This window comes from Aquarana catesbeiana, linkage group LG09, assembly GCF_042186555.1.
Source record: "Aquarana catesbeiana isolate 2022-GZ linkage group LG09, ASM4218655v1, whole genome shotgun sequence".
In the NCBI taxonomy this organism is placed as follows: Eukaryota; Metazoa; Chordata; class Amphibia; order Anura; family Ranidae; genus Aquarana; species Aquarana catesbeiana.
The window spans coordinates 262,712,154-262,737,466 of NC_133332.1; the positions used below are offsets into that span (position 1 = coordinate 262,712,154).

At 40.5% G+C, this 25,313-nt stretch overlaps 1 protein-coding gene across 3 annotated transcripts in view; it reads left to right on the plus strand.

The window, feature by feature from the left end:
• Positions 1-25,313, plus strand: part of MAPKAP1 (MAPK associated protein 1) — a 399,325-nt gene that overhangs the window by 110,949 nt on the left and 263,063 nt on the right. For all 3 annotated transcript variants that reach the window (XM_073600313.1, XM_073600315.1, XM_073600314.1), the window contains exon 5: positions 21,214-21,386. In XM_073600313.1, coding sequence (XP_073456414.1) covers positions 21,214-21,386 — 173 coding nt within the window. The remainder of the gene's footprint in view (positions 1-21,213; positions 21,387-25,313) is intronic.

The window sequence follows — 25,313 nt, forward strand, 5'->3', positions numbered from 1 at the left end:
TAAAACCTAAAGCTAAACTATCTAATAAACCATAACCAGTTAGGCAGGACCTTACATAGTTGATAGATCTTAAGGAGATTTTACAGATTTTTACGTGTCTGGTAAGCTTAAGGTTTAGAATCCTTCTATTCCTAAAACCGCTCATTCTATGAGCTCAATAAATGCTTTCTGGGCTTTTCAGCAGCACCAGGTTTGCATAGCTGCTACCTGGTCTTCTGTCCACACTTTTACAAAATGCTATTGCGTGAATATGGCTGCATCGTTGGATGCTAGTTTTGGACACTTCAGGTCTTGCTGGCCGTAGTGTGTTCTAATCGCACTTTTTCTTAAGGGTTGCCTTGATGCCTTTTTTTTTTTTTTTTTTTTTTTTTTTAAATCTGTGCCACCCTCCACTTCTTTTTTGTGGTGGGGGAGGGAGATTCTTCTATTTAATGCATATGTTGAAGAATAACATCTTGTGTCCTCCAGCCAATGCTGGGAGAAAATATGATTTTTTTTTGTAGCAAATAATACATCTACTACTACTACTTAATGGCCCTGTAATCTGTTTTTCAAATTTGTTTTTTACTGTGTTGTTCTGCCTCCTTGTAATGTCCCCCGTGGCCTACCAAACTTCTCTTTTTTCCCCTCACTTCTGTTTTTTTGGAATGAGCGGTGCACATTAGTTGTGATTATGTGCACTGCTCTATACACAATAGAGATTGCAGGATCCCTAGTCCATCTTGGGCAGGGGTCTTCAAACTACGGCCCTCCAGTTGTTCAGGAACTACAATTCCCATCATGCCTAGTCATGTCTGTGAATGTCAGAGTTTTGCAATGCCTCATGGGACGTGTAGTTCCGCAACAGCTGGAGGGCCGTAGTTTGAGGATCCCTGATCCTGGGAGTGAGCATAAGAGGATGGCTATATTCCTACACACAGTGGGATCATGGCGAAAGTAGCTGCCCTCTAACAGGACCACAACAGCAAAAAAAAAATATTGGATATTGGAGACTTGGAAGAGACTGAGACCAATAAAAGGTAATATATATATTTTAAGCCAGAGTTTAGTGTCACTTTAATGAATTTAATAGCAGTTTTGTCTTTAGTAATCCATAAAAGTATGGGTGACGGTACAACCAGTGTATAGCACACAAATCCTTTCAGTACATTTAAAAATATTACAGATGGAAACCGAAAATCCACTTCAGTCTTCTTCAATTAAGAAAAGAAAAAAGGCACTCCTATGCTAAAGTCTGACAGTGAACCAACGCTTTCTGGAGTGTCAATCTCCTGGGTCAGCTCTCACTTGTTCTTTCCTCTGACTTCAATGTTACTACTGTATCCTGTAGTGGGCAAAAGTCAAAGGCAGGAACCAGTGGTGGGGGGGAGCCTAGAAGATCAACACTTCCAGAAGTGTTTGTTTCCACAGAATATTTATCATTGGAGCAAAGCAGTTAGACTTCTTTACATGTATGTCTGGGCTTAATATGTTTACCATAGCGACAAGGACACTGCTAAATATTCAGGCATTTTGGATCTGAACCTGAACCTGACTTGCAGTGTCTGGCTGTGGCTCTTCTCATTGTGTCACCTGAAATGCAGGACAGCCCCCTGTCCCTGTGGATATTCCTGCTTTTATACCTTGTCTCTGTTGAATTTCTTGTGCCTCCCATGAACTTCCTATTTAAGCCATGTCCTTGCTTCCTGTTTGCTAGTTTATTGTGCTCTCTACAGCAGATAACTTGCTCCTTGCATTTCTGCTGCTGTCCTTATCTTTGTTACCACTCAACTCCTGGCTTGTTTATAGTGAAATGGGAAAGAAATGTGCAGTGCTAAAGTGAGGAAAAACGTGTATATATATCTGTATGACTATAAAAACAGATGGGTATCTGCGCTACTGAAAAAGTACTAATATTGGAAGAGGAAAGCAGCCAGCTTCATACCTGTATGACTACAAGATAATCATGTGTATAAAACAACCTATAAACATTGATATACCTTGACAGGTCATAAGATCAACACAACATAAAAACATATATGCTTAAAATATATCTCACACTGATAGTGAATATATGGTGGGTGAAAATTCTCGTGATATAAAAATTAATCAACCATATAAAGAAAGAGGAACGTAAATAATAATCCAGTTGAATCCACATAGGTGGAATAACGGGTAATCATATGAAGTCCATAAGAAGGAGGGTAAGTCCCAATGTCTTCAACAGAAATCCCACAAAGATCATAAATATAGAAGAGACAGCCACCACAAACTTTGAGAAGGCTTACTGGAACATGTGGACTCAATAGGGCGTATACCCAAAGAGTCAACAAGGCTGAAGGTGTATAAACACCAATAAATGGAGCTTGCATGCCACTTGATCCTGGACACAATAGAGGATGATCCCTCCGTCCCTGGCAAGGCTCAAGGTATATGTGGTAGATCAGGACCGGCAGCTTCAAAGATGGATAGTATCTCCCCCAAACACTCAGACAGTATGACCAAAAACAATAGACTATGCTTCCTCCTGATCCTAGCCAGTTACCACTCATTGCCAACCTTTTGGCTTGTTTATCAACGTTGCATCTGCTTGTCCCCCTATCCGCTACCTGACCCCTGCTTACTCTATTCGTGGTGGGGAAAAGGTTGTGACCTGGCATTAGCATGCAAGGAAACCCATCGCCACCATCAGGAGCTCTGGTGAGGACCAGCTAGTACTTAAACCTCCGCTGGGAGGTCTGCTTATGTTTTTCCCCAGCTGATTACTGAACTTCTCTACTGCTACTGCCCTTCAAGCCTGATCCCAGACCGTGATGCATACAAGTATAAAAAGTCTGAAGTATAAATTGTAAAGAAATTGAAATGGCTTTCATTTTAACTATTTTTTTATCTCCTTTACTTACAAGTGCTGGTGTGTGAAAATGTGATGATTATATTTATTTTGAAGTCAGTTTTTTCCCACCTCTTGTTGGGCTCATAGATGATCATTGTGCAAAGTCTGTGTATTGTGTTCTGCCTTAAAATATTGTGCTCTAACAGAGTATTGTGAACACGGCTATCTTTATCTGACAGCTGGACCCGGGTATCCAGCTTAGTCAGCACCTGTACCTCTCTGCCCCAAGTTGTTCCATCTCCATCCAGAGGGTCCACCACACCACTGGTTAATTAACACAATGATATGTGAGCTGCTGAATATTTATTTAGCACATCAGTGAAACAGCTGAGCCGATTTATATCATTAGAAAAACTGGAAGTGTTGAGGAATTAAACATGCATCTCTTAATTATAGCGAAATAGAAACTGTGCCAAAGCAACACTGGATTTCTATGTTTTTCTTTTACAGTATTTGTGTGTTATTGGAAGACTGGTTTGTTTTCATTCCATATTAAGTTGAAAATCCTGTGATGCCTATTAAAATTTGATTGTAAAGTGGCCAGTTTTTAGAAATGTGCAGTGTCTAATGTTACTAGCATTATTGTTTTGTGATATAGACATACAGTGATTGTAGTTTGTACTTATTACAATAGCATATGCTAAAATTAAAAATCATACAACCTAGAACCTTATATGAATGAACTTCCAATGTTGTCATGAAATCTGTTTCATCACATGATAAAATATTAATATTATTTTTTCATTGGTAAAATTTGTGTAAAGTTTTTTTGTAATGCTTAAATTCTTAGTTAGTTTGTTCCATTTGACATCATCTTAGGTAAGTATTTGTGTGTGTGTGTGGGTGAATAATACACATTTTTAGATAAAATACCTTGCAAATATGATAGCATTGAGTAAAAAACTTTTTCATTTTTGCTGCTTGTAATATGAAATTCAAAACCTCAATTTTAAAGAAAATTGCATCAAAAGTGGGTGCCTAACAGGTTCGTTTTTCTATTTAGTAACAGTAAAAAGAACGCTACCCTGAATTTTAAATAGTATATCCTTAATTTGTAGGTTCTTCTTTATTTAAAAGACAAGTTCACCTTTGATAACATGTTACACCTGTATTTAGGGGGTAACGCGTAACATGTTACCAATGAGCACCTGCCTGCGCCCTTCCGATCGCTTGCTGTGACAGCAGGCAGAGGATCCTCTCCCTATACCCGCTGTCACAATTTAAAAAGAGCACAGCCATGCATGGCTCTGCCCACACGGCCACGTCATTCATTTACAGCGATCTGTGAATTACAACTAGCGTTTGCCATGAAGACTGATGGCCTGTAGTTTTCAATGAACTGCGAGGGCACTGGTGAACACACTCCAAGTTTATTGATCTTGCTGCTCTGCACTGTCTCCCCATATGCAAGGTACGGGCATCTGCCCGTACCTCGCATATGGGCAGACAGTCTGAGATTCTGCAGGAGCCTGACTGCAGGAGCCTGACATTACACCCGCAATCTGCTGATCTGTCGGTACAATGCTCCGTAGGCTCCAAAAACAATGCACTTTTTTTTTTTTTACCAGCAAAAATAAGTTGCATTTATTTTTTTTAAAAGGTAAACGTAACCTTTAAGTAGTATTTTATTTTTGTTTGATTAGGTTTGTTTTTTTTTTTTTTTTGTAATTGTTTGAGGAAAACGTATAAAACAGTTTGGTCTCTTTCTTTCCTTTATTAAGTAAAAAAGTTAAGATATTTGCCCTGTCCTGGATTACCCTGGAATCCATTGCAGTCTACCTTACAGCTGAGCTGTCGAGTTGAAGTGCACTTGGAGGGAAATACTCACCTCTTGAGTAAAAGAAAATAGATTAGGCCTATTGCACAGAAATGTATTTCAAAAGCATTTAAAATCGCTTTGTAGTATAACAAGCACTTCTGACAGTTGGAAGTGTTTATTATCTCCTCCTTGGCCCTAAATAGCCGATCCACTTCTGAGGGTTGCATTGAGCTATTGAATCAGGGATTCCTATCTGATTCCTCAGGAGGCAATCCGATATACCCTGGATCAATAACCCCTGGTGGTATTACCTATCAATGTTTTAATACAGTTATATTTTGTGCATTTAGGAATTAATCCAGCTTGTTTTTTTAAAAAACAATCTACTGAGCTGGCCAGAACTAGTTCTCCAGGGAGTCTATTCTGCATTTTCGCAGCTCTTACTGTGAAGAAGCCTTTCCGTATGTGGAAGTTAAACCTCTTTGGCTCCTCTGTGTTATAACTTGTTATGAAGACTATGTTTAAAAAAGTTTAATTTATTTTGTTTGTTGTGCATCCATTAATGTTTGTGAATTATGGTGTATTTTGAATAGTTATAGTAGTAAAAATTCAGATTTGACAAACGTTTTGTTTTTCCAGTATGGTTCAATTTATGAAAAGGATGATGAGAGAGTGGTGTAATGTAAGGTGGTGCAGGCCCGTTTACCCTCTCTTTTGTTACATAATTAACGTCTACACTACAAACGGCTGGAATAAAACATGAGCGTTAGTTCAGCCCTGGAGCTGATGTTATAGTGATGATTGCAATGAAGATAAAGCATTTCTAACGGCAGATTCTGCCTAGCGAAGCCTTAAACCATCTGGCCTCATAATTAAATAATAGCCGTAGTACTGAGCGATGCGGAGTCCCAACCCCACCCCAACCCACTTTACAGTGCAGAATTCTAATTGATAACAAATTATTTGATCTGCCTGGAAATCTTCTGCGTCAGATAAGATTTTTGCTGAATCCTTCTCATAACCTAGACAGACCTTGTGTGCCTCCATTAACATCTATAAGACTGGGAGAATCTAAGCATCTAGTTCATGGTCCGTTGTATGCTCTCCACTCTTAGGTGTGAGCGGATGGACAAGAAGTAATGACCCATGACCATAAAGGCAGAATAGTCTTAAAAAGGCCCTTGGCTTTGATTTCACTCTTTTATTGTACATATTAATACTTGGGTCCATACAATTTTGTGTGTATGTGTGTGTATATATATATATCTCTTTGTAACTTGAAAGTGCTTCTCAGTTTTGCATGGACATCAGCAGTTTGAGCTGCATTAACAGAGCACTTTCCCAGCAAGTCTAGAATTAAATTGTCTTGGAGGTCATTTCAAGAGTGCTTCAAATTTGCTGTATAATTTAGGAGCATGTTAATGACTACACCGTAACCTTTCCACAAGCCCCATCAGCCAGTAATGGAGAAGAGGAACACATTCCCCAGTAGACTTTCATTAAATCCTGCCACACGTACACACACAGAATTTGTAGAGGAGGGGTGCTGAACAGATCTATGCCCCCATTCTTCACATCACCCACTAATATACAGGTTACTCTAGGCAATGGCTTTTGCAAAATTTGAAACAAGACTTTTTAACTAGACACATTTCCAAACCAGTAATATTTTTCCTTTCCTTAACTTTTTTTTGTAAAAAAAAAAAAAAAAAAAAAAAAAACAGGAAAGAACAATTAAAGATACTTGTGGGAAGGGCCAGTGTGCACATGTAGACATGGTTAACAAGAAAAAAAAGAACAATGGATTTTCTTTCATTAATAGTTTTTGTAAAGGAGATCTGTGTCTTAGCATAATTTATGTAGTTTTAATTATTGTTTGTTAAATTGGATGAAAATCACGTTCTTAACGCAGACTGGTTTAAAATCCCTTTGTCCTATTTTCTAAAATTTGCTTTATACCTACCTGGCTGTAGGTGTCAGCTCCTTTCTTCTGGCAAGGCATGAGTTCTGTGTTAAGAGGGGATGTTCATGCAGAGCCAGCCAATTACAGGGGGGATTGATTATACACACAACAAGGCTGTACAAAGCAGGAGAAATGAAAAAGTTTGAGCCAGATTTACTATGAAATTGAAGTTGGATTATTTAAAGTACAGCAGTTATGGGGAAAAAATTAGTACTGCTAATGGTTGTTCTCTACCTATTTGTTTTTTAAGTTACTTTCTCCACAGTATTATGCAGATCAAGAAAGTTAAAGGTGAAGTTTAGGTATGGTATGTTTTATGTAGTTACACTGGTCCAGCTTGAATCAATGTAAGTATGTATGTGCCATACCAGTGGGATCTCCATGGAAATGAAATGATCTCTACTAACTCTCTCTCTGAGGCAAAGCTCCTCCTGCACTTTTATATGCCCAATCCACTAGATCAGTGGGGGTTTCCTGGGCGTTCTGGTATGAGGCCTCTGTAGCCCAGCTTTGTAAGGCTGCCTACTGGTCCTCTGGTCATACTTTTTCAAAAGTCTACCAAGTGGATGCCCAGTCCACTTGGAAGAGACAGCTTTCGGCTACAGGATTCTAGCATTAGCACTCTGAAGTTTGATCTGTTGACCCTTGTGGTTATTGGGCCAGTTGGCAAAGTTCTCTTTACCTATTTGTTGTCCATCATTCTCATTCATTGCTTGGGTAGATGCAGAGGTAAAATCCCTTAAAAATCAAACTGCTGCAATACAAATAAAAGTCAAAAATGATCCATCACTAGGGCAAACTGAGCCAAGAGTAGAAGCTGACTCTAAGGCATATAGAAGATAAGAACAGAGGAAAAGCACCTCTAAGTGTAGTAAGACCAGTGTATTTTATTATTAACCCAAGTCTAGGCCACTCACATTTCCAAGGTTAAAAGTAAGCTCAACATGGAGGTCAGGGATGCCAGGCTGGATGTTTCTGGTGGAAAGACGCCAGATGTCCCACTGATCGTGCACCAGGAGGTGGAAGGAAGCTGGTCCGTGCCTCTCTAGTGGCCAGTGGAAAGTGATGTAGGCAGAGTGGCGACACCGTAAACCCAGATGCAGCGTAGCGTGTTTCGGAGCATGCACCGTGCTGTTATAGGGCATGTGCGCTCCTTTCTCAAGCATAGTGAAGTCTATAGGAGCTCTAGATTTATACCTGCCTGCTAGAAGTGGACTACAAGGCTCAGCCGGTCTAGAATGTGTTAAAAGCTTATTACAGTATAGAGTAATTGATACAATACAATAATAGGATTACTATTTCATGAGCAATTTCAAAGATGCATAATAATAATGGAAAAATGTGATATGAATATAAATATTTAAAAATTATCTTCAATAATGAAAGGTTAATCAAGAAAATAATTGTACATAGAAGACAAATACAGTATACTTATCATGCAAACCATTTAATCTAAGGGACACTAATAATAATATGATTCCCTACATGAAGGTGTGTAGTTATCTTACATATAATAGAAAATCAAATGGGTAAAAATAAAATAAGAGTAAACGCTTTGGATAAGCTTTATATATAAAATACTATTCTGATGTATATGTACTTACTATTATGTAAAAACCAGACCACCCCCTGACTAGAAGAAAAATAAGGTGAAATTATGCCTGTAAGTAATAATGGATTCACTTACAGTAATTGTAGAGTTGCGCTTGCTTTCAATTTTGGAAATGTGAGTGGCCTATACTTGGGTTATTAATAAAATTCACTGGTCTTGCTACACTTAGAGGCACTTTTTGTCTGTTCTTATCAATAAATACTTTGCCTGTGCCCTGTACTTTATGAATAAGATGAGAGGAATTTTGACTTAATTGTAAATTCCATCTTCTAGTATAGTTCAGGACACACAGACCACCCTTCCTTCCATTCCTTAGTTACTCTGCGTTGCTTGTTACAAAACTGAGAACTCATGATGTGGGGTAGAGTTATAGGGAAGGTGTTCAATGAGTATATCCTCATGAGCTTTGCCAGTGTCCAATTTGGATAGAGTAGGGACAAGCTTTCCGGTATTACTGCGGTCTGTGGAGACATCGGCTGTGCAAACACGTCGGAGCTCATTCTTAGTCATGAGCCATATCTGGCTTTAATGTGATACTAAAGTTTTTTTTTTTTTTTTAAAGTTTTATTTATTGCTTTTTCAACACAACAGGTACATACAAGACCCATTGGGCCACATACACAAAAAAAACCTATTTACATTTCTTCAGCATTGACTCTCTCCTCCTTCCTCCAGGCCTTCGCTCAGTGAAAAAACTAAGATAATAGTAATTAGTCCACCTTTTCACAATAAGTTCTTTTTTTGCTTAAAAATAACAAACATGTTATACTTACCTGCTCTGTGAAGTGGATTTGCACAGAGCAGCCCTGATCCTCCTCTTTTTGGGATCCTCTTTGGTGCTCCTTGCCCTCCCTCCTGTTGAGTGCCCCCACAGCAAGCAGCTTGCTATGGGAGCACCCGGGCCGAGCCACAGCTCCCTGTGTCCATTCAGACAGGAAGCCGCATCCTGGCCATGCCCCCTTTCTCTTTTCATTGGCTGACTGACTTTGATTGACAGCAGTGGGAGCCAATGGTGCCACACTGCTGTCTCGGCCAATGAGGAGGGGAGTCCTGGGCAACCGAGATACTCCTGCAACATCGCTGGATCTAGATGGGGCTCAGGTATTTTCCCTCACTTCCTGTGCTGCACACAGAAGATTTTTTTTATCTTAATGCATAAAAAACCTGCCTTTACAACCACTTTAAAGCTGAATGTCCAAAGATCTTCTTTAAATGTGGTATCAAGGTTAGCTATGGATTTATAAAGGTGACTTGAGTCTCAGATATACCGTATTTATTGGCATATAACATGCACCTTTTCCCCTGAAAACAGAGGGTAAACTGTGCCTGCGTGTTATATGGTGATATATATATATTTTTTTTTACCAATGGGAAGGCAGGGATCGGGCGGTCCGCCTCGGGTGCCACCCATTGGGAGGGTGTCGGGCCTGCCGCCCCTCCCTTCTTGGCTTTGGGACAGCGCTGCCATACTTCAAAATATCACTGCTAACCCCCTCCCACACATCCCCCCGCGCGCGTCACCCCCAATGCAAACGGGAGCCTATACCTCCATCAACGCCACTCGTCTCCTCCCGCTCCGCCGCCTCCTTGATTGTAGCCTTTGATTGGAGAAGGAGAGCGGTCATGTGACCATCAATGAAACAGCAGAGGAGAGTCACATGACCGGGTCCACGAGAGAACAGCATCAATTGAAGCACACAGAAGCCCCCATCCACAATGAGAGTGACACAGGAGGAGTGGCACATGGGAAAGGGCTGTCAGCAACGACTTCTCAACCCCTAAAGGTATGCTGGCAGCGCTGTCCCAGGAGACTGGGGGTCTCCCGGGAGTGCAGGGGGCTTTATAATGAAAAGTCTGTGTGCTGTGCAAGGGGGTCCGTGTGCTGTGCAGGGGGCTGTATAAGGTTTTTTTCCTGAGACTTCCCTTCCCTTAAAATCAGGGTGCGTGTTATACGCTGATAAATACGGTAGTTTTCCGATAGTATTTATATTATTGTCCATATAGTCTTCTGGAAGATTTTCAGACTTATTGTTGAATATGTAAACCCAACATTTTATCTTTCTGATATGTGCCTGCTGTACCATGTACTTGATGATATGATATGAAGAAGTCTCCTGTTCTCTTTGCATTGCTACCTATGTGCAAAATCCGCCCCTGCACAGCCATTCACTGGGAAGCTCAGTGTTCCCCCCAGCTCTTCCTATTAAATTTATAATGTTTAAATATAAATAAATCTTTTCTTCTTTTTTTTTTTTTTTCTTTTTTTTTTATATATATCTATACACGTTTTGCCGTTACTTTGTATTTAAACCACCTGCCAACACCTATATTACACGTGTGGCTGTAAAGCGGCTTCCTGATCCACATGCCTGCCAGCCCCGCTTTGCTTTGATTCGGCACAAGCCGATCATTGGGTCTCGGTCAATGATTGGCTGCCAGCACCTGCTGATCGGCTCAGTGATTCACGGAACAGAGCTCTGTGATTGTAAACAATACAGAGCTCTGTTCACTGACAGGGGATCTTGCAGTTTTTCTTCCCTGCTGCAGGGAAAGAAAACAACAAGATCCTTTGTAAAAGCAGCACATATCACACACATTACACATAGTTTGGCACACATTTAGCCAATTGATCGCCTTAAATGTTAACCCCTTCCTACCCAGTGTCATTAGTACAGCAACCGTGTCTATTATTATCACTGAAAATTGTAATAATGTCACTGCTAATGTCAGTTACTCCCAGTGTCAGACTGCCCACCGCACTATCGCAGTCCTGTTATAATTCGCTGATTACCGCCATTAGTAGTTTTAAAAAAAAAAAAAAATTCTGTCAGACAAACCAATCGATATACACTTATTGGGATTTTTCTTTTTACCATTGACCTTTAGCAGAATAAATTTTAGCCAAAATTTATGAAGAAATTTGTGTTTATTTTGTTGATTTTTATGTTTTATAGCAAAAAGTAAAAAATATTTTATTTTTTTCAAAATTGTCCGTTTTTTTCCCCCGTTTTATATCGCAAAAAGAAAAAAAAAAAACCACAGTGGCGACCAAATACAGACAAAAGAAAGCTCTATTTGTGTGAAGAAAAATTATATAGATTTTGCTTGTGTACATTGTTTTATGGCCACACAATTTCCAGTTAAAGTAGCGCAGTGCTGAATAGCAAAAAAATGGCCTGGTCATGAAGGGGGGTAAAATCCCCCGGAGGGCAAGTGGTTAAACCAAATGGGTTGTTTTACAAGGTGATCATTTACAATCACTTTAAACGTGGTATCAAGGTTAGCTATGGTTTTATAAAGCGGTGACCTGAGTCTCTGATATAGTTTTGTGATATTATTGTCCATTTCCTCTTCTGGAAGATCTTCTAACTTATTGTTAATGCTGTAAAAGGAAGCATACAATTCCCCGTGTGTGTTTGAACATTTTGGACTAGTCCCTTTTAAGGAGTTTTTTTTTTTTTTGGAAGTGATGGTATAAGGCTGGGGACAAAAGGTGGCCACATTTGTCTCCACAGTCATAGTATGATTTATGGAGTAATGCTTTTTTATGGGCTATGTCTCGTTTAGTTATGTGATGAAACAGATTAGCTATTTGAGACATTCTCTTTTGCTTTAGTCTGGCTCCATGTGCTATGAATATTCCCCATAAAACACATTTTAGTGCCTCCTATTGCACTGTTTCATTACCCTTATGATCTTGTACAAAGTTGCAGATGGCTTTCCTAATCTCCTCAGCACATGGCGAACAATTCGTGTTCAATCTCCAAATCTTACCAATATGTGAAATGGTACCTGGGAGCAGGCTACTAAATATGGGGGTGTCAACTGAAAATAACATACTAAAATAGTATTGGAATGTGAATGAGAAAGATATGCCTGCCCAGAGAGTTATTTCCTTCTTTCTGAATGTAGGATATGTATGCTATAAAGATTTATTTCATTTTAGCTGTATTAGGATTATGAAACTGTGATCTGTGTCTTTTCCAAGAAGGTATGCTGATTGCGTGAAAATCTGTTTCTTGAAATGGGGCCACCTAAGGCTTTTTTTTTGAAGGTGATATATTTAGGACCGCTTGTTTGGGTTGTGGCGGCCTTTGACATGGACTATGCAATTTGTAATCAATCGAATGACTTCAGGTTAGAGATAGATCTCCAGCATTGGATGGTGGAGCCTGGGGGATGAGAAGGGAAGGAGGATTAGAAGTGGAGAGATATAGAGTAGTGATAGAGAAAGATATCCAAGAATTTGCCACTTTGGAATACCAAAGAGGTGAAAGAAGAGTATTAGTACTAACCTTATGCATAGTAATTACATAGTTAGTCAGGTTGAAAAAAGACACATCAAGTTCAACCAAAAAAATAAAAAATAATAATACAATCCCATATACTCAATCCTTTACCCACAGTTGATCCAGAAGAATGCAAAAAAACCCCCAGCAAAGCATGATCCAATTTGCTGCAGCAGGGGAAAAAATTAATTCCTGATCCCCGAGAGGCAATCGGATTTTCCCTGGATCAACTTTACCTAGAAATGTTAGTACCCAGTTATATTATGTACATTTAGGAAAGAATCCAGGCCTTTTTCTAAAGCAACCTACTGAGCTGACCAGAACCACTTCTGGAAGGAGTCTATTCCACATTTTCACAGCTCTTACTGTGAAGAAACCTTTCTGTATTTGTAGATTAAATATTTTTTCCTCCTAGATGTAAAGAGTGCCCCCTTAAAGTGAATAATTCAACACCAAGTTCACTATGTGGACCACTTATGTATTTGTACATGTTGATCCCCCCTTAATCTCCTCTTCTCAATAGAGAGTACATTCAGCTCCTCTAATCTTTCCTCATAGCTGAGCTCCTCAATGCCTCTTATCAGTTTGGTTGCCCTTCTCTTTCTCCAGTTCCCCAATTATCCTTTTTGAGAACTGGTGTATATCAAGTCCACAGCCACCCCTCTGTCCAAGGTTTTCTTTACCTCCTCTTAAAAAGAAATCAGCTTTGTTTGTCAACTTCTGTCTTTCTTGAATCCTGTTTCTTAAAATATTTTTTCCAGAAAAAACTTGTCTATGTGGTCTTTTATTAAACTCTCCAGTATCTTCCTGACTATAGAAGTTAAACTAACAGGTCTATAGTTACTTGGTAGTAATGCAGTGCTCTGCCTAGACACACTTATATGTGCATCCTAAATAGAGAGTCTTGAAAGCTTGGGTGATGGTTATTAGTTCTGCACAGCTTATTCTTGATACATTAGAATGCAATTCTCCCTAACACATAAATAACATTTATCTAAATAATGCAATACCTTTTTTCTTTTGATCACCTTTCCCACCTGCTTTCCTATTTTGTACCACCATATATGGATTGGCCTGGCATATACCAAGTAGTATTGAACATCTGCAACCAAGGTTTCATGCCTGCTTTCTTGCTTCCAGCTGGGCAGGGATTCTTTTTTTTTTTTTTTTTTTTTGTTTTTTTTCTTCTATGGAGGCACATTAATGGCTGCAGGAGTGGTGGTGTTGGCTGAGCAATGTACTGGTATTGGAACACAGAAGTAGAGTGCATCTTTTTTTTGCCATTTATGAGCCACACCCCCCTTTTTTACTTTTTTTTTTTTTTTTATGCGCTGATTTAGTGTATAACCAAGGGTCAATTCTCCAAAATGGATTTCTTTTGTTTGATATGGATGTTAAAAGTTCAGTCATTCGCCATTTTTATCACTACTCGTAAAGTAGAACTATAGGCAAAATGTTCTTTTTCATTTTGGATAGAGCCATGGAGGGTTGTAACACCTGTCAGAATTTTTTTTCGCCATCTGTGTCCCATTGCGGAGATTTTCCTACACTTCCTGTCCCATAGCCAAATAGGAAGTGGCAGGAATTTCCTGCAAATTAAGGGAATTCCTTGAGGGCCCCAGGTCACCGGAACTAATGTCCCAATTGAAACATTTCCCCTCTCTTACTCTTCTGGGGACAACCCCAAATTTTAGAATTTATTTTACTGTCACTTTCAATGATAATGGTAAACCGCCCAATTTAGAGAGGTTGAATCTCAATGGGAGCACAGAGCACTAAAAACTGACAGGTGTTCTAATCAATGAGGCTTAGGAGAAGTCCTGGAGGTGAGCATGGGAGGAGGTGACATGGGAGCTAGAGAGCAGGCGGTCTTGAAAGGAATGATGAGAATTATTTGGTTGGTATTTTGAGACTAGGTTAGTGATGTAGCTGGGGGTCGAGTTGTGAATGTCTCTGTAAGTTGTTAGTATTTTGAATTTACTTTTTTGGGTGAGCGGCAGCCAGTGGAGGGATTGGAAGAGAGTGGTAGCAGGCACTGAGTGGTTGGTAAGGTAGATGAGTTTGGTAGTAGTATTCATGTAAGACTGAAGGGGGGGTAGCCTATGTAAAGATAATCCAATGAGGAGGGAGTTGTGAATCTCCAAATTAGTTGCATCACTTGTGAATGTTAGGTTAGTCCAAACTTTCTCAATGAGATTCCTCCAGAGGTTCCCATGATCCCCATTACTAAGCTCCGTGGGGCGGAGTGAAATGCGTTGGGAGCGTGGCCTGGTTTGGTCGAAGTCCAGGCTGAGCTTGCCACTCCATTCATTGCAGTAGGACACCATAGATGTACGACTTCCAGGGGTTACTGTTCCTTTTGTATTCCTTTAGAGGTTGCTAGGTAGTAACCTTTTTAGCTATGAGCAATTTTGGCCTTTAACCAGTTGCCAACTGGCCCATAGCCAAATGACGGCTGCAGGGTGGTTGGATAACTCTGGGATCACGCCATATGACGTGATTCCAGAAAACTGCTCCCAAGCGCCCCCTGGGGCACGCACACGGGAACATCAGTGACCGCCGGCCGTTTACCATGTGATTGCTCCGTCAAATGAAGGGGCGATCACATGTAAACAAACCGGCGTCATGTCATGACGCCAGTTCCTCCTTCCCCTCTCTTTACCGATCGGTACAGAGGGGGAGAGATCGGATGGGAGCCGCGCTGTGGGCTGGATGTGTAGTGCCCACAGCGCTGCTCAGTGACGTGCAGTCACATCCATCCATCCATGCTCAGCCATCCCCCCCATGCTCTGCAATTCCCTGTGCAATACCCCGCAACACTCTGCAATGCCCCGCAATAGTCTGCAATGCTCCGCAATAGTCTGCAATGCCCCGCAATACTCTTCAGTGCCCCGCAATACTCTTCAGTGCCCCGCAATACTCTTCAATGCCCCGCAATACTCTTCAATGCCCCGCAATACTCTGCAATGCCCCGCAATAGTCTGCCATGCCCCGCAATAGTCTGCCATGCCCCGCAATACTCTGCAATACTCGGTGATACCCAGCCATGCTCAGCCATACTCGGCCGTACTCGGCTGTACTCGGCCTCTGTATGTAGCCAGGCTGTGGAAGTCTCACACATGTGATATCGCCGTACTCAGGAGGAGTAGGAGAATCTATTTTGGGGTGTCATTTTTGGTATGTACATGCTATGTGTTAGAAACATTGTATAAATGGACAACTTTGTGTTAAAAAAAAAGTGTTTTAACCACTTCCCACCCGCCAGCTGTCATACGACGTCCTTGAATTTGTGCGGGGATATCTGAATGATGGGTACAGCTACAGGCATCATTCAGATATCAGCTTTTTCAGCCGGCGATTCCCTACACCATAAGGATGATCATAGCGGCTGTTCCGCTGCTTGATCGTTCTTACGGGAGGCGAGAGGGGACCCCCCCCCCCTCTCTCGCCGCCCTCAGGTGCTTCTACCGACTCACCGCTACGATCGAAGCCAGGATCTTTTTTTTTTTTTTTTTTTTTTTATTTCAGGCTTCCCAGCCTAGAGGTGAGATGTGGGGTCTTATTGACCCCATATCTCACTGTAAAGAGGACCTGTCATGCCATATTCCTATTACAGGGGATGTTTACATTCCATTTTTTTTTTTTTTTTTTTTTTATTTTATTTCAGGCTTCCCAGCCTAGAGGTGAGATGTGGGGTCTTATTGACCCCATATCTCACTGTAAAGAGGACCTGTCATGCCATATTCCTATTACAGGGGATGTTTACATTCCTTGTAATAGAAATAAAAGTGATCAAAAAATGTATTTTTTGGAAAAAAGCCTCAAACTAAAATAAAGTAAAATGAACAATAAAAAAAAATAAAAAAATGTTTCCCCGTGTGCTTGCATGCAGAAGCGAACGCATACGTAAGTTGCGCCCACATATGAAAATGGTGTTCAAACTACACATGTGAGGTATCGCTGCGATCGGTAGAGCAAGAGCAATAATTTTGGCCCTAGACCTCCTCTGTAACTCAAAACATGTAACCAGTAAAATTTTTTAAAGCGTCTCCTATGGGGACTTTTAAGTAGCGAAGTTTGGCGCCATTCAACGAGCATGTGCAATTTTGAAGGGTGACATGTTGGGTATCTATTTACTCGGCATAACTTTATCTTTCACATTATGCAAAAACATTGGGCTAACTTTACTGCTTTTTTTTTGTTTTTTTTTAAAGCACAAAACTGTTTTTTTTTATGTAAAATAATGCATTTGGGTGGCAAAAATATGAATGCAATCTATACACTGGAGGGAGAACCTCTGGGGGAATCTAGGATGGAAAAGGACCTGGGGGTCCTAGTAGATGATAGGCTCAGCAATGGCATGCAATGCCAAGCTGCTGCTAATAAAGCAAACAGAATATTGGCATGCATTAAAAGGGGGATTAACTCCAGAGATAAAACGATAATTCTCCCGCTCTACAAGACTCTGGTCCAGCCGCACCTGGAGTATGCTGTCCAGTTCTGGGCACCAGTCCTCAGGAGGGATGTACTGGAAATGGAGCGAGTACAAAGAAGGGCAACAAAGCTAATAAAGGGTCTGGAGGATCTTAGTTATGAGGAAAGGTTGCGAGCGCTGAACTTATTCTCTCTGGAGAAGAGACGCTTGAGAGGGGATATGATTTCAATTTACAAATACTGTACTGGTGACCCCACAATAGGGATAAAACTTTTTCGCAGAAGAGAGTTTAATAAGACTTGTGGCCACTCATTACAATTAGAAGAAAAGAGGTTTAACCTTAAACTACGTAGAGGGTTCTTTACTGTAAGAGGGACAAGGATGTGGAATTCCCTTCCACAGGCGGTGGTCTCAGTGGGCAGCATTGATAGCTTCAAGAAACTATTAGATAACCACCTGAATGACCGCAACATACAGGGATATGTAATGTAATACTGACACATAATCACACACATAGGTTGGACTTGATGGACTTGTGTCTGTTTTCAACCTCACCTACTATGTAACTATGTAAAAAGCGTTCGAAAAATTGCTGCGCAAATACCGTGCGAGATAAAAAGTTGCAACGACCGCCATTGTATTCTCTAGGGTCTTTGCTAAAAAAACATATATAATGTTTTGGGGTTCTATGTAATTTTCTAGCAAATAAATTATGATTTTTACATGTAGGAGAGAAATGTCAGAATTGGCCTGGGTGCTCCTAGAATGCCTGAAGGTGCTCCGTGCATGTTGGGCCTCTGTATGTGGCCATGCTGTGTAAAAGTCTCACACATGTGGTATCACCGTACTCGGGAGTAATAGCAGAATGTGTTTTGGGGTGTAATTTGTGGTATACATATGCTGTGTGTGAGAAATAACCTGCTAATATGACAAGTTTGTGAAAAAAAGAAAAAAAAAATCTTGATTTTGCAAAGAATTGTGGGAAAAAATGACAACTTCAAAAAACTCATCATGCATCTTTTTAAATAGCTTGGCATGTCTTCTTTCCAAAAAGGGGTAATTTGGGGGTTATTTGTACTTTTCTGGCATGTTAGGGTCTCAAGAAATTAGATGGGCCGTCAGTAATTCAGGTGTGATCAATTTTCAGAGATTGGCACCATAGCTTGTGGACTCTATAACTTTCACAAAGACCAAATAATATACACCGATTTGGGTTATTTTTACCAACGATATGTAGCAGTATAAATTTTGGCCAAAATATATGAAGAAAAAATTACTAATTTGCAAAATTTTATAGCAGAAACGAAGAAAAATGCATTTTTTAACAGAATTTTCGGTCTTTTTTTCTTTTATAGCGCAAAAAATAAAGAACCCAGCTGTGATTAAATACCACCAAAAGAAAGCTCTATTTGTGTGGAAAAAAAGGACAAAAATTTCATATGGGTACAGTGTTGCATGACTGAGTAATTGTCATTCAAAGTGTGAGAACACCGAAAGCTGAAAATTGGTCTGGTTATTAAGGGGGTTTAAGTGCCCAGTGGTCAAGTGGTTAAGATAAGTAATCACTGAAGCCAATTTTTATTATACAGATCTGTAAGGAGGTATTCTTTCCACTGGCCACCAATTTAAGGAGTAGTCTTCCCACTGACCATCATGCTAATGAACCATGAGATGTAGATAACATAATTCTTAGCAGGGGTTCCGGAACCTATGACCCTAAAATATTTTAATGGTTCCTCTATGGTAAAAAGGTACAGAAAATCTGGGTTAGTCTAAGAATATAATCAAAAGTGTGGGCATTGTTCAAGTGGCCAATCGAGAGCTATCTTTCACTATAACAAAAAATTGGATCTGGTTGCTACAGAGAACCTTCACTTTCTATTACAGTAAAACCTTGGATTGCGAGCATAATTTGTTCCGGAAACCTGCTTGTAATCCAAAGCACTTGTATATCAAAGCGAATTTCCCCATAAGAAATAATGGAAACTCCGATGATTTATTCCACAACCATTTATGTGTAGATCTTTCAGTTTATAGTCTATATAAAATGATTACAGCAATGTGATAGGCTGTGTAACCATAAAATGTCCATCCACAAATGGAAGCCTCCACAAGGGGATTAGAAGCAAAATCCAGCAGGAGCTCCAGAGTATAAAAGAGAAGAGAGGCGCCTCTAAGTGTAGCACTATGGTTACATTTAATGAAGGTACAACATTTTAGCAATTCACATGGTTGATGATTAAAAGAGGCTCATCTAAGTATGCAGGCATCCGGGGTAAAGCTGTCCACATAGACCAACCTCTGCACCGCCGGCTCTCACCACTGTCAATTCTGCAATCTTGACCGGGAAAACTACCCTAAAAGCGAAGCTGGAAGTGCTTGTGGAGCGCAGCATGGATGATATCGAATGCAATGGGGAGTACGGTCTATGTGGACAGCTTTACCCCGGATGCCTGCAGGCTTAGATGTGTCTGTTTTAATCATAAACCATGTGAGTTGCTAAATGTTGTACCTTCATTAAATGTAACCATACTGCTACACTTAGAGGTGCCTCTCTTCTCTTTTATACACAGTTGTGACGCTACTTGTATATCAAAACATTGCTTGTTTATCAAGCCAAAATTTGATAAACAATTTTTGTCTTGCAAAACGCTCTCAAACCAAGTTACTCTCAAACCAAGGTTTTACTGTACTTCCATTTTTCTATCTGTGCTATACCTTTGCATGACTTACAGTATATGAAATATATGTGCACACATAAATGATTCTTAAATGGTTAATTTTCAATGTACTAATAATCCAGCCTTATTTGGGACAAGTTGCATTTCACTGCCTTTGTCGTTTTGCCAGTACTGGTTCTCAGTAAGAGTTAAAAAAAATAAACTCAGCCTTGTTTGGCCATGTAGATAAGCAACAAATCAATTTTTATGTGGCTGTTTTCCTTTGGTTTAATGTCCAGATCCCTAATGAACCCGCTTACTCCCGATGCAAGTTTATTTACAAGCCTGTAAAAGAGAAGAGAAAAAAAAAAAGCAACTTGCACTTTATTTCACAGCGTGATATCATCTCGGGGCGTAAATAACAGCACGGAACAAAGGCATTGAGTACAAGCCACAAAGTGGGTTGCATTGGATGGCAACGCTTGTATGAGCAAATAAAGCCGCCACAACTAAACAGGAACAATATAGAGCGGGCAGAGTTCCCAAATAGGTAGTGATTTGGATTTTAACACAGTCCTTGCTCTGCCTATGTACAGTGTAGTTATTTTCTGCTGATTTTATGGTGTTATCCTCAGGGTGCAGTACTTTATACTTTGCAGCAAGGTGGCTTGTCACTCTAGCCTTACATCACCGGGTTCCTGGTTTTAGGTCTACCCAGGGACACTATCTGTATTTGGAATTATGTGTTCTCCCTGCCTAGGCAAATATAATCAGAGAACAATTTGTGTGAGGTGTTGTCCTTGCTGCCCGGTTTTGCTTTGCATTTCCATTTGCTTCCACCAGGTGTCAGCACCCAAAATCTTTTTGAAAGTTCTTATTTACCCAGCTAGATGAAATTATAAGGTGATGGTTTCCTGCAATAGTTGGGGACTTAAAACTAAGAGCACAGACTCTGTAGTTGAATCTGATTTGTGCATGATACTTATATCAGTCAGCCTCAATAGTCACCAGTTAGGAAGGTGTATTATATTTACTTTTATGTTTTTACTCTTTTTTTTTTTTTTTGCTGGTTTTGGGTCTAGGCCAAAATTATGTCATACATCCCAGAGGTCTGCATGGGCATTTTTTTTCTTTTATCCGAACTAGGGAAGGAGGGGGATTTCCTAGCTAAGCACACTCTCCTGTCTGCATACCTGAGCTAAGGGCAGATGGATTCCATTAAGTAAATGCTACATGAATTGTCTGCCCTTACTCAAGATGGCCCCAGCTAGAAATGTTAGGGCCATCTTGAGTATGGGCAGACGATTCATATAGCATTTACTTCCTGAAATCCTGAAATTTTAAAGTGATTTCTCAAGAAAATAAAGCATGGAGACACGGATGGATGGAAGTTTGCTTTGAATATTAAAAATGAATTAATTAGCATGTTTAGTTTTTGGTGCTAAGATACAATTAGGTCCTGTTTTAAATTCTGGTAAATAGCACAAGCAACAATCGGAGCCATGTAAACTCACACAGCATATTCATTACTGAGATTTTAGTTTCATCTAACATTCTGCAATACTTCCAGTGCTATGCCTTCCCTGATGTGACATTACTTTTTTTTTTTTTTTTTTTTTACAGGGCCATGTGGGTACGACTGCCACCAAGAAAATTGATGTTTATCTCTCAATGCAAACCAGCCAAGACAAGCATTTACCTATGACTGTAGTCACGATTGCCAATGCCAAGGTTCATGACCTCATCGGACTTATCTGCTGGCAGTATACAACGGACGGACGGGAACCAAAACTAAAGTAACTAAATATTTTGTTATTAATGGCTGCTGTGAAATCATTTAACCACTTCCACTCAGAACCCCAAAACATATATATATTTTAATAGAGACCCTAAGGCAAGGGTAGGCAACCTCGGCCCTCCAGTTGTGGTGAAACTACAAGTCCCACGAGACATTGCATGACCCTGACAATCACAGGCATGACTCCTAGAGGCAGAGGCATGATAGGATTTGTAGTTTCACCACATCTGGAGTGCCGAGGTTGCATACCCCTGCCCTAGGGAATAAAATGGTGGTCGTTGCAATTTTTATGTCACACGGTATTTGTGCAAGAATTTTTCAAACATGATTTTTTGGGGGAAAAAAAAATTCATGAAATAAAACACTAAAGTTAGCCCATTTTTTTTGTATAATGTAAAAGATGATGCTACACCAAGTAAAGAAATACCTAACATGTCACGCTTTAAAATTGCGCACACTGGTGGAATTGCACCATTGGTACATTTTTTACAGGTTACCAGATTAGAGTTACAGAGGTGGTCTTGCGCTAGAATTATTGCTCTCGCTCTAATGTTCATGGCGATATCTCACATGTGTGGTTTGAACATCTACGTACGTATGCGTACGCTTCTGCATGCAAGCACTAGGGAACACAGGGGCGGTTTAAATTTTTACATTTTTTTATCACTTTTATTTGTTTTACAATGAATGTAAACATCCCTTGTAATGGGAATAGGGCATGACAGGTCCTCTTTACAGAGAGATCTGTGGTCTATAAGTCCCCAGATCTCTCTATGCTGGAAAGCCTGAGATCAAAACAAAAAACAAATGCGACCTCAGGCTTCCCAGCAAAATAAAAAAAAACCTCTGCAGTATTTACAGCTGCCGGCATGGCGTTGCTTCTGGCCTCCGAAGGTCAGAGACATGGCCGGGCACCATCTGGTCCGCATCAGCTCTATGATAAACCGCCGCCAGGGTATTCACTCTCTGGCTCCCTGAATTAAACTAATATTGATTTTATTCACACTGACCTGGCACCCCCTTTTGCTGTTTTGTATATCTTAAAGGCTAAGCTAATAGGCTAATAATAAATGCACGTATTTATTCAAAAAAATATTTTGCCCCAGGAGCCTGCATAGCATTGCAGTTGCCATCAGTGGATCACGTGTGCAATGTCAGGCTCCTGCAGACAAGTCTTCTAGCTTTTTACCTGTAACACTGTATGGGCTTTCTGTTTGAGCATGCTAATCTGCACATTCTTAGTACATTCACAAGTACTCCAGCTCTCACAGTCCATTGAAACTACAAGTTCATCTACCACGGTGGTAGACGTGACTTGTAGTTTATTCATAGATGAATGAATTAATTCTGTGAATGGATGATGCAGCTTTATGGGCGGAGTGGCAGTGGCTGCAGGGGAGGGGAACCTCCTAAATGTGGGTGTAAAATGTAAAATTTTTCAAAAGGTGAACCTATCTATTAATCATACAGTACTGGACAAAGGCAGAATATTCATACATTGAACACTGACAAATCCTTAGAGAATATGTCCTCTGGACACCTCCTGTATAACCCTAGCCCACTCTGGGAGTATAATAATGATTATTGTGCTAGTTTCTGTAGCTGATGGCCGTGTCTGAAGTGAATGACCCCTGGTGTTACATCACACCACTGGTTGCATGCTTTTACATCACTTCTGCCTAGACCCCTTATACGCTTCTAAGTCACTTCACCCAGTCCTTTCACAACAAGGATTCATTACAGGACGATCTACACCAGGGTTACCGTGATCTCCTTACAGACATGCTTACCCAATACGCCACACCCTATTTCGTGTGTAGCCAACATGGATTTTCCTTCATTTTATAGCTATGATGGAGACCAGATGAAAGAGAGCCAATACAAAGTAACAGGAGAAAATTCCCTCTGAAGCAGGCCTGCACTACACTCAACCTTAGCGTGACAATGCATCCCTTGATGTGGGTCACCAGTCTCAGCATCTGATTCTAGCTTTATTTTAGGCATGCAACCAGTGGCCTATTTAACTAAAGCAGATTTCTTTGCATCTGTCACATTTCCTCAGACAGGTTACGACTTTAATACGGCCATCTCTGTCCAGGCCCGTAAAATGACACGCCTCTTCTCCTACTTCTGTTCCTTAACCAGTATTGGATCCTGATATGCCAATCCTAGAGGACGCAGACACAGAAGGGAATTAAAAGAATATTAAGGCAGTATTTTGCGAAAGCTACAAATTTTCTTTTCTCCCTAAGATTGTCTAGCCAACTGTGAAAAGCTTGTTGCCTTTGTCTGCAAAAACCATGGCTTTGTGCAAGCTGACTCTCCTCCTTCTTGCTATGCCCCTTTGGGTACAAAGAGATCTACAAACCCTGCAAAACATTCCCTGTTCATGAACCGATAGTGTGCAGTCTGTTATGACAGGGTCACTCCTGAATTTTTACTTCCCTCAAAATGTTTACTGAATTCTATCGTCTGGAGCATATGTCCTTTGCAGGGCAGCATCTCTGGTGAACATCTGGACTTCTTTATTGAGGAAGTCACTGGTGAAAAAAAAAAGTGAGGTCCCTGAATGTATGCCCCTCTTTTTCAGTTTGGGGGACATTTGTTGGCTTTCTTGGATTCATGATTTCAAGACAGTGTACACCTCCTGGTGAGGAATGTCTTCTATAGGGGTACAGGCTGGAGTTTCACTCTCTCGTAAGTCTTTTGTGCACCTTTTCATGAGAGCACTGGGAATGATGATGGCATCATTCGAGGCAGTACCTTATGCCCAATTCCACTCCAGGCCACTGAAACTCAGCATCTTGTCAGTGTGGGACAAACAGACTCAGCCTCTGGACCATCTAATACGTCTGTCTCTCTCAGGACCCTACTCTCCCTGACTTGATGAATTTCCAATCCGGCATTGGAGCGTAGGAAGTTGTTTTTTTCCATTAACTTGGTCAGATTCCCACAACAGATGCCAGTCTGTCAGGCTGTGTGGGGGAGGTGAACTCAGTCTGTGTAGGTTAAAGAAGGGATAGTCAAAACTTCTCAAAAACATTCTGGAACTCCAAGCCATTTCATTTTCACTTTAGCACTAGGTGTCTTAACTTCGGGGGCTTTCGACACGCAGTGAGATAGTGCCACATTCGTGACTTACATCAACCATTAAAGAGACACCAGAGGTCGAGCAGCCAAGAAGAAAGTGACATTGAGTTAGTCCTAGGCAGAACTGTCAGTGTTTTTATTACAGAGAGTGGTGCCTTCAACTAGATATGTTTCAGGATCTTAGTCAAAGGTGGGGGGCACTGGATGTGGGAGGGAGTCGCTCATATAACTTTTTTTTTTTCAAATAACTTTTTTTATTATAATATTTTGCGGTACAGAAGTACAAAATATAACAAAGGTAATAGATGAAATATGTCTGTCATACAATAAAAGAAGGAGAAACAAAGAGCACAAATATACTAGGTTCTCTCTCTCCTCCCTCCTTTCCTTTAGCTCCTATTTTATTTTCATCTTCTATGTTGCTTATAACTAAGCGAAAAACTGAAACACTCGCAGTAGAGTAGAAGGATAGTGAAAGAGAGGGGGAAAAGAAGAAATGAAAGAAGAAGGGAAGGGGGGTGATTGTATAGTTTGTTTACTTTTTTTTTTTTATGGTGGGTCCTCTCGAAGATGCCACAGCTCCCATACTTTATTATGTAACTCCAACCTGTCCTGTATCCGGGCTGTCATCTTCTCCATCAACTCCACATCTTTGATTCTAGTGTATAAGGTTTCAAGTGTGGGGGGGAGGGTTTTTTTCCAGTGTAGAGCAATAAGACAACGTGCTGCTGTGAGGATGTGTCGTATGAGTTTTTTTTGTACCTTGGGGATCTTTAATTGTGAGATTCCTAACAGGAAGAATTTGGGGGTCATAGGGATCTGTGTCTCCAGTAAG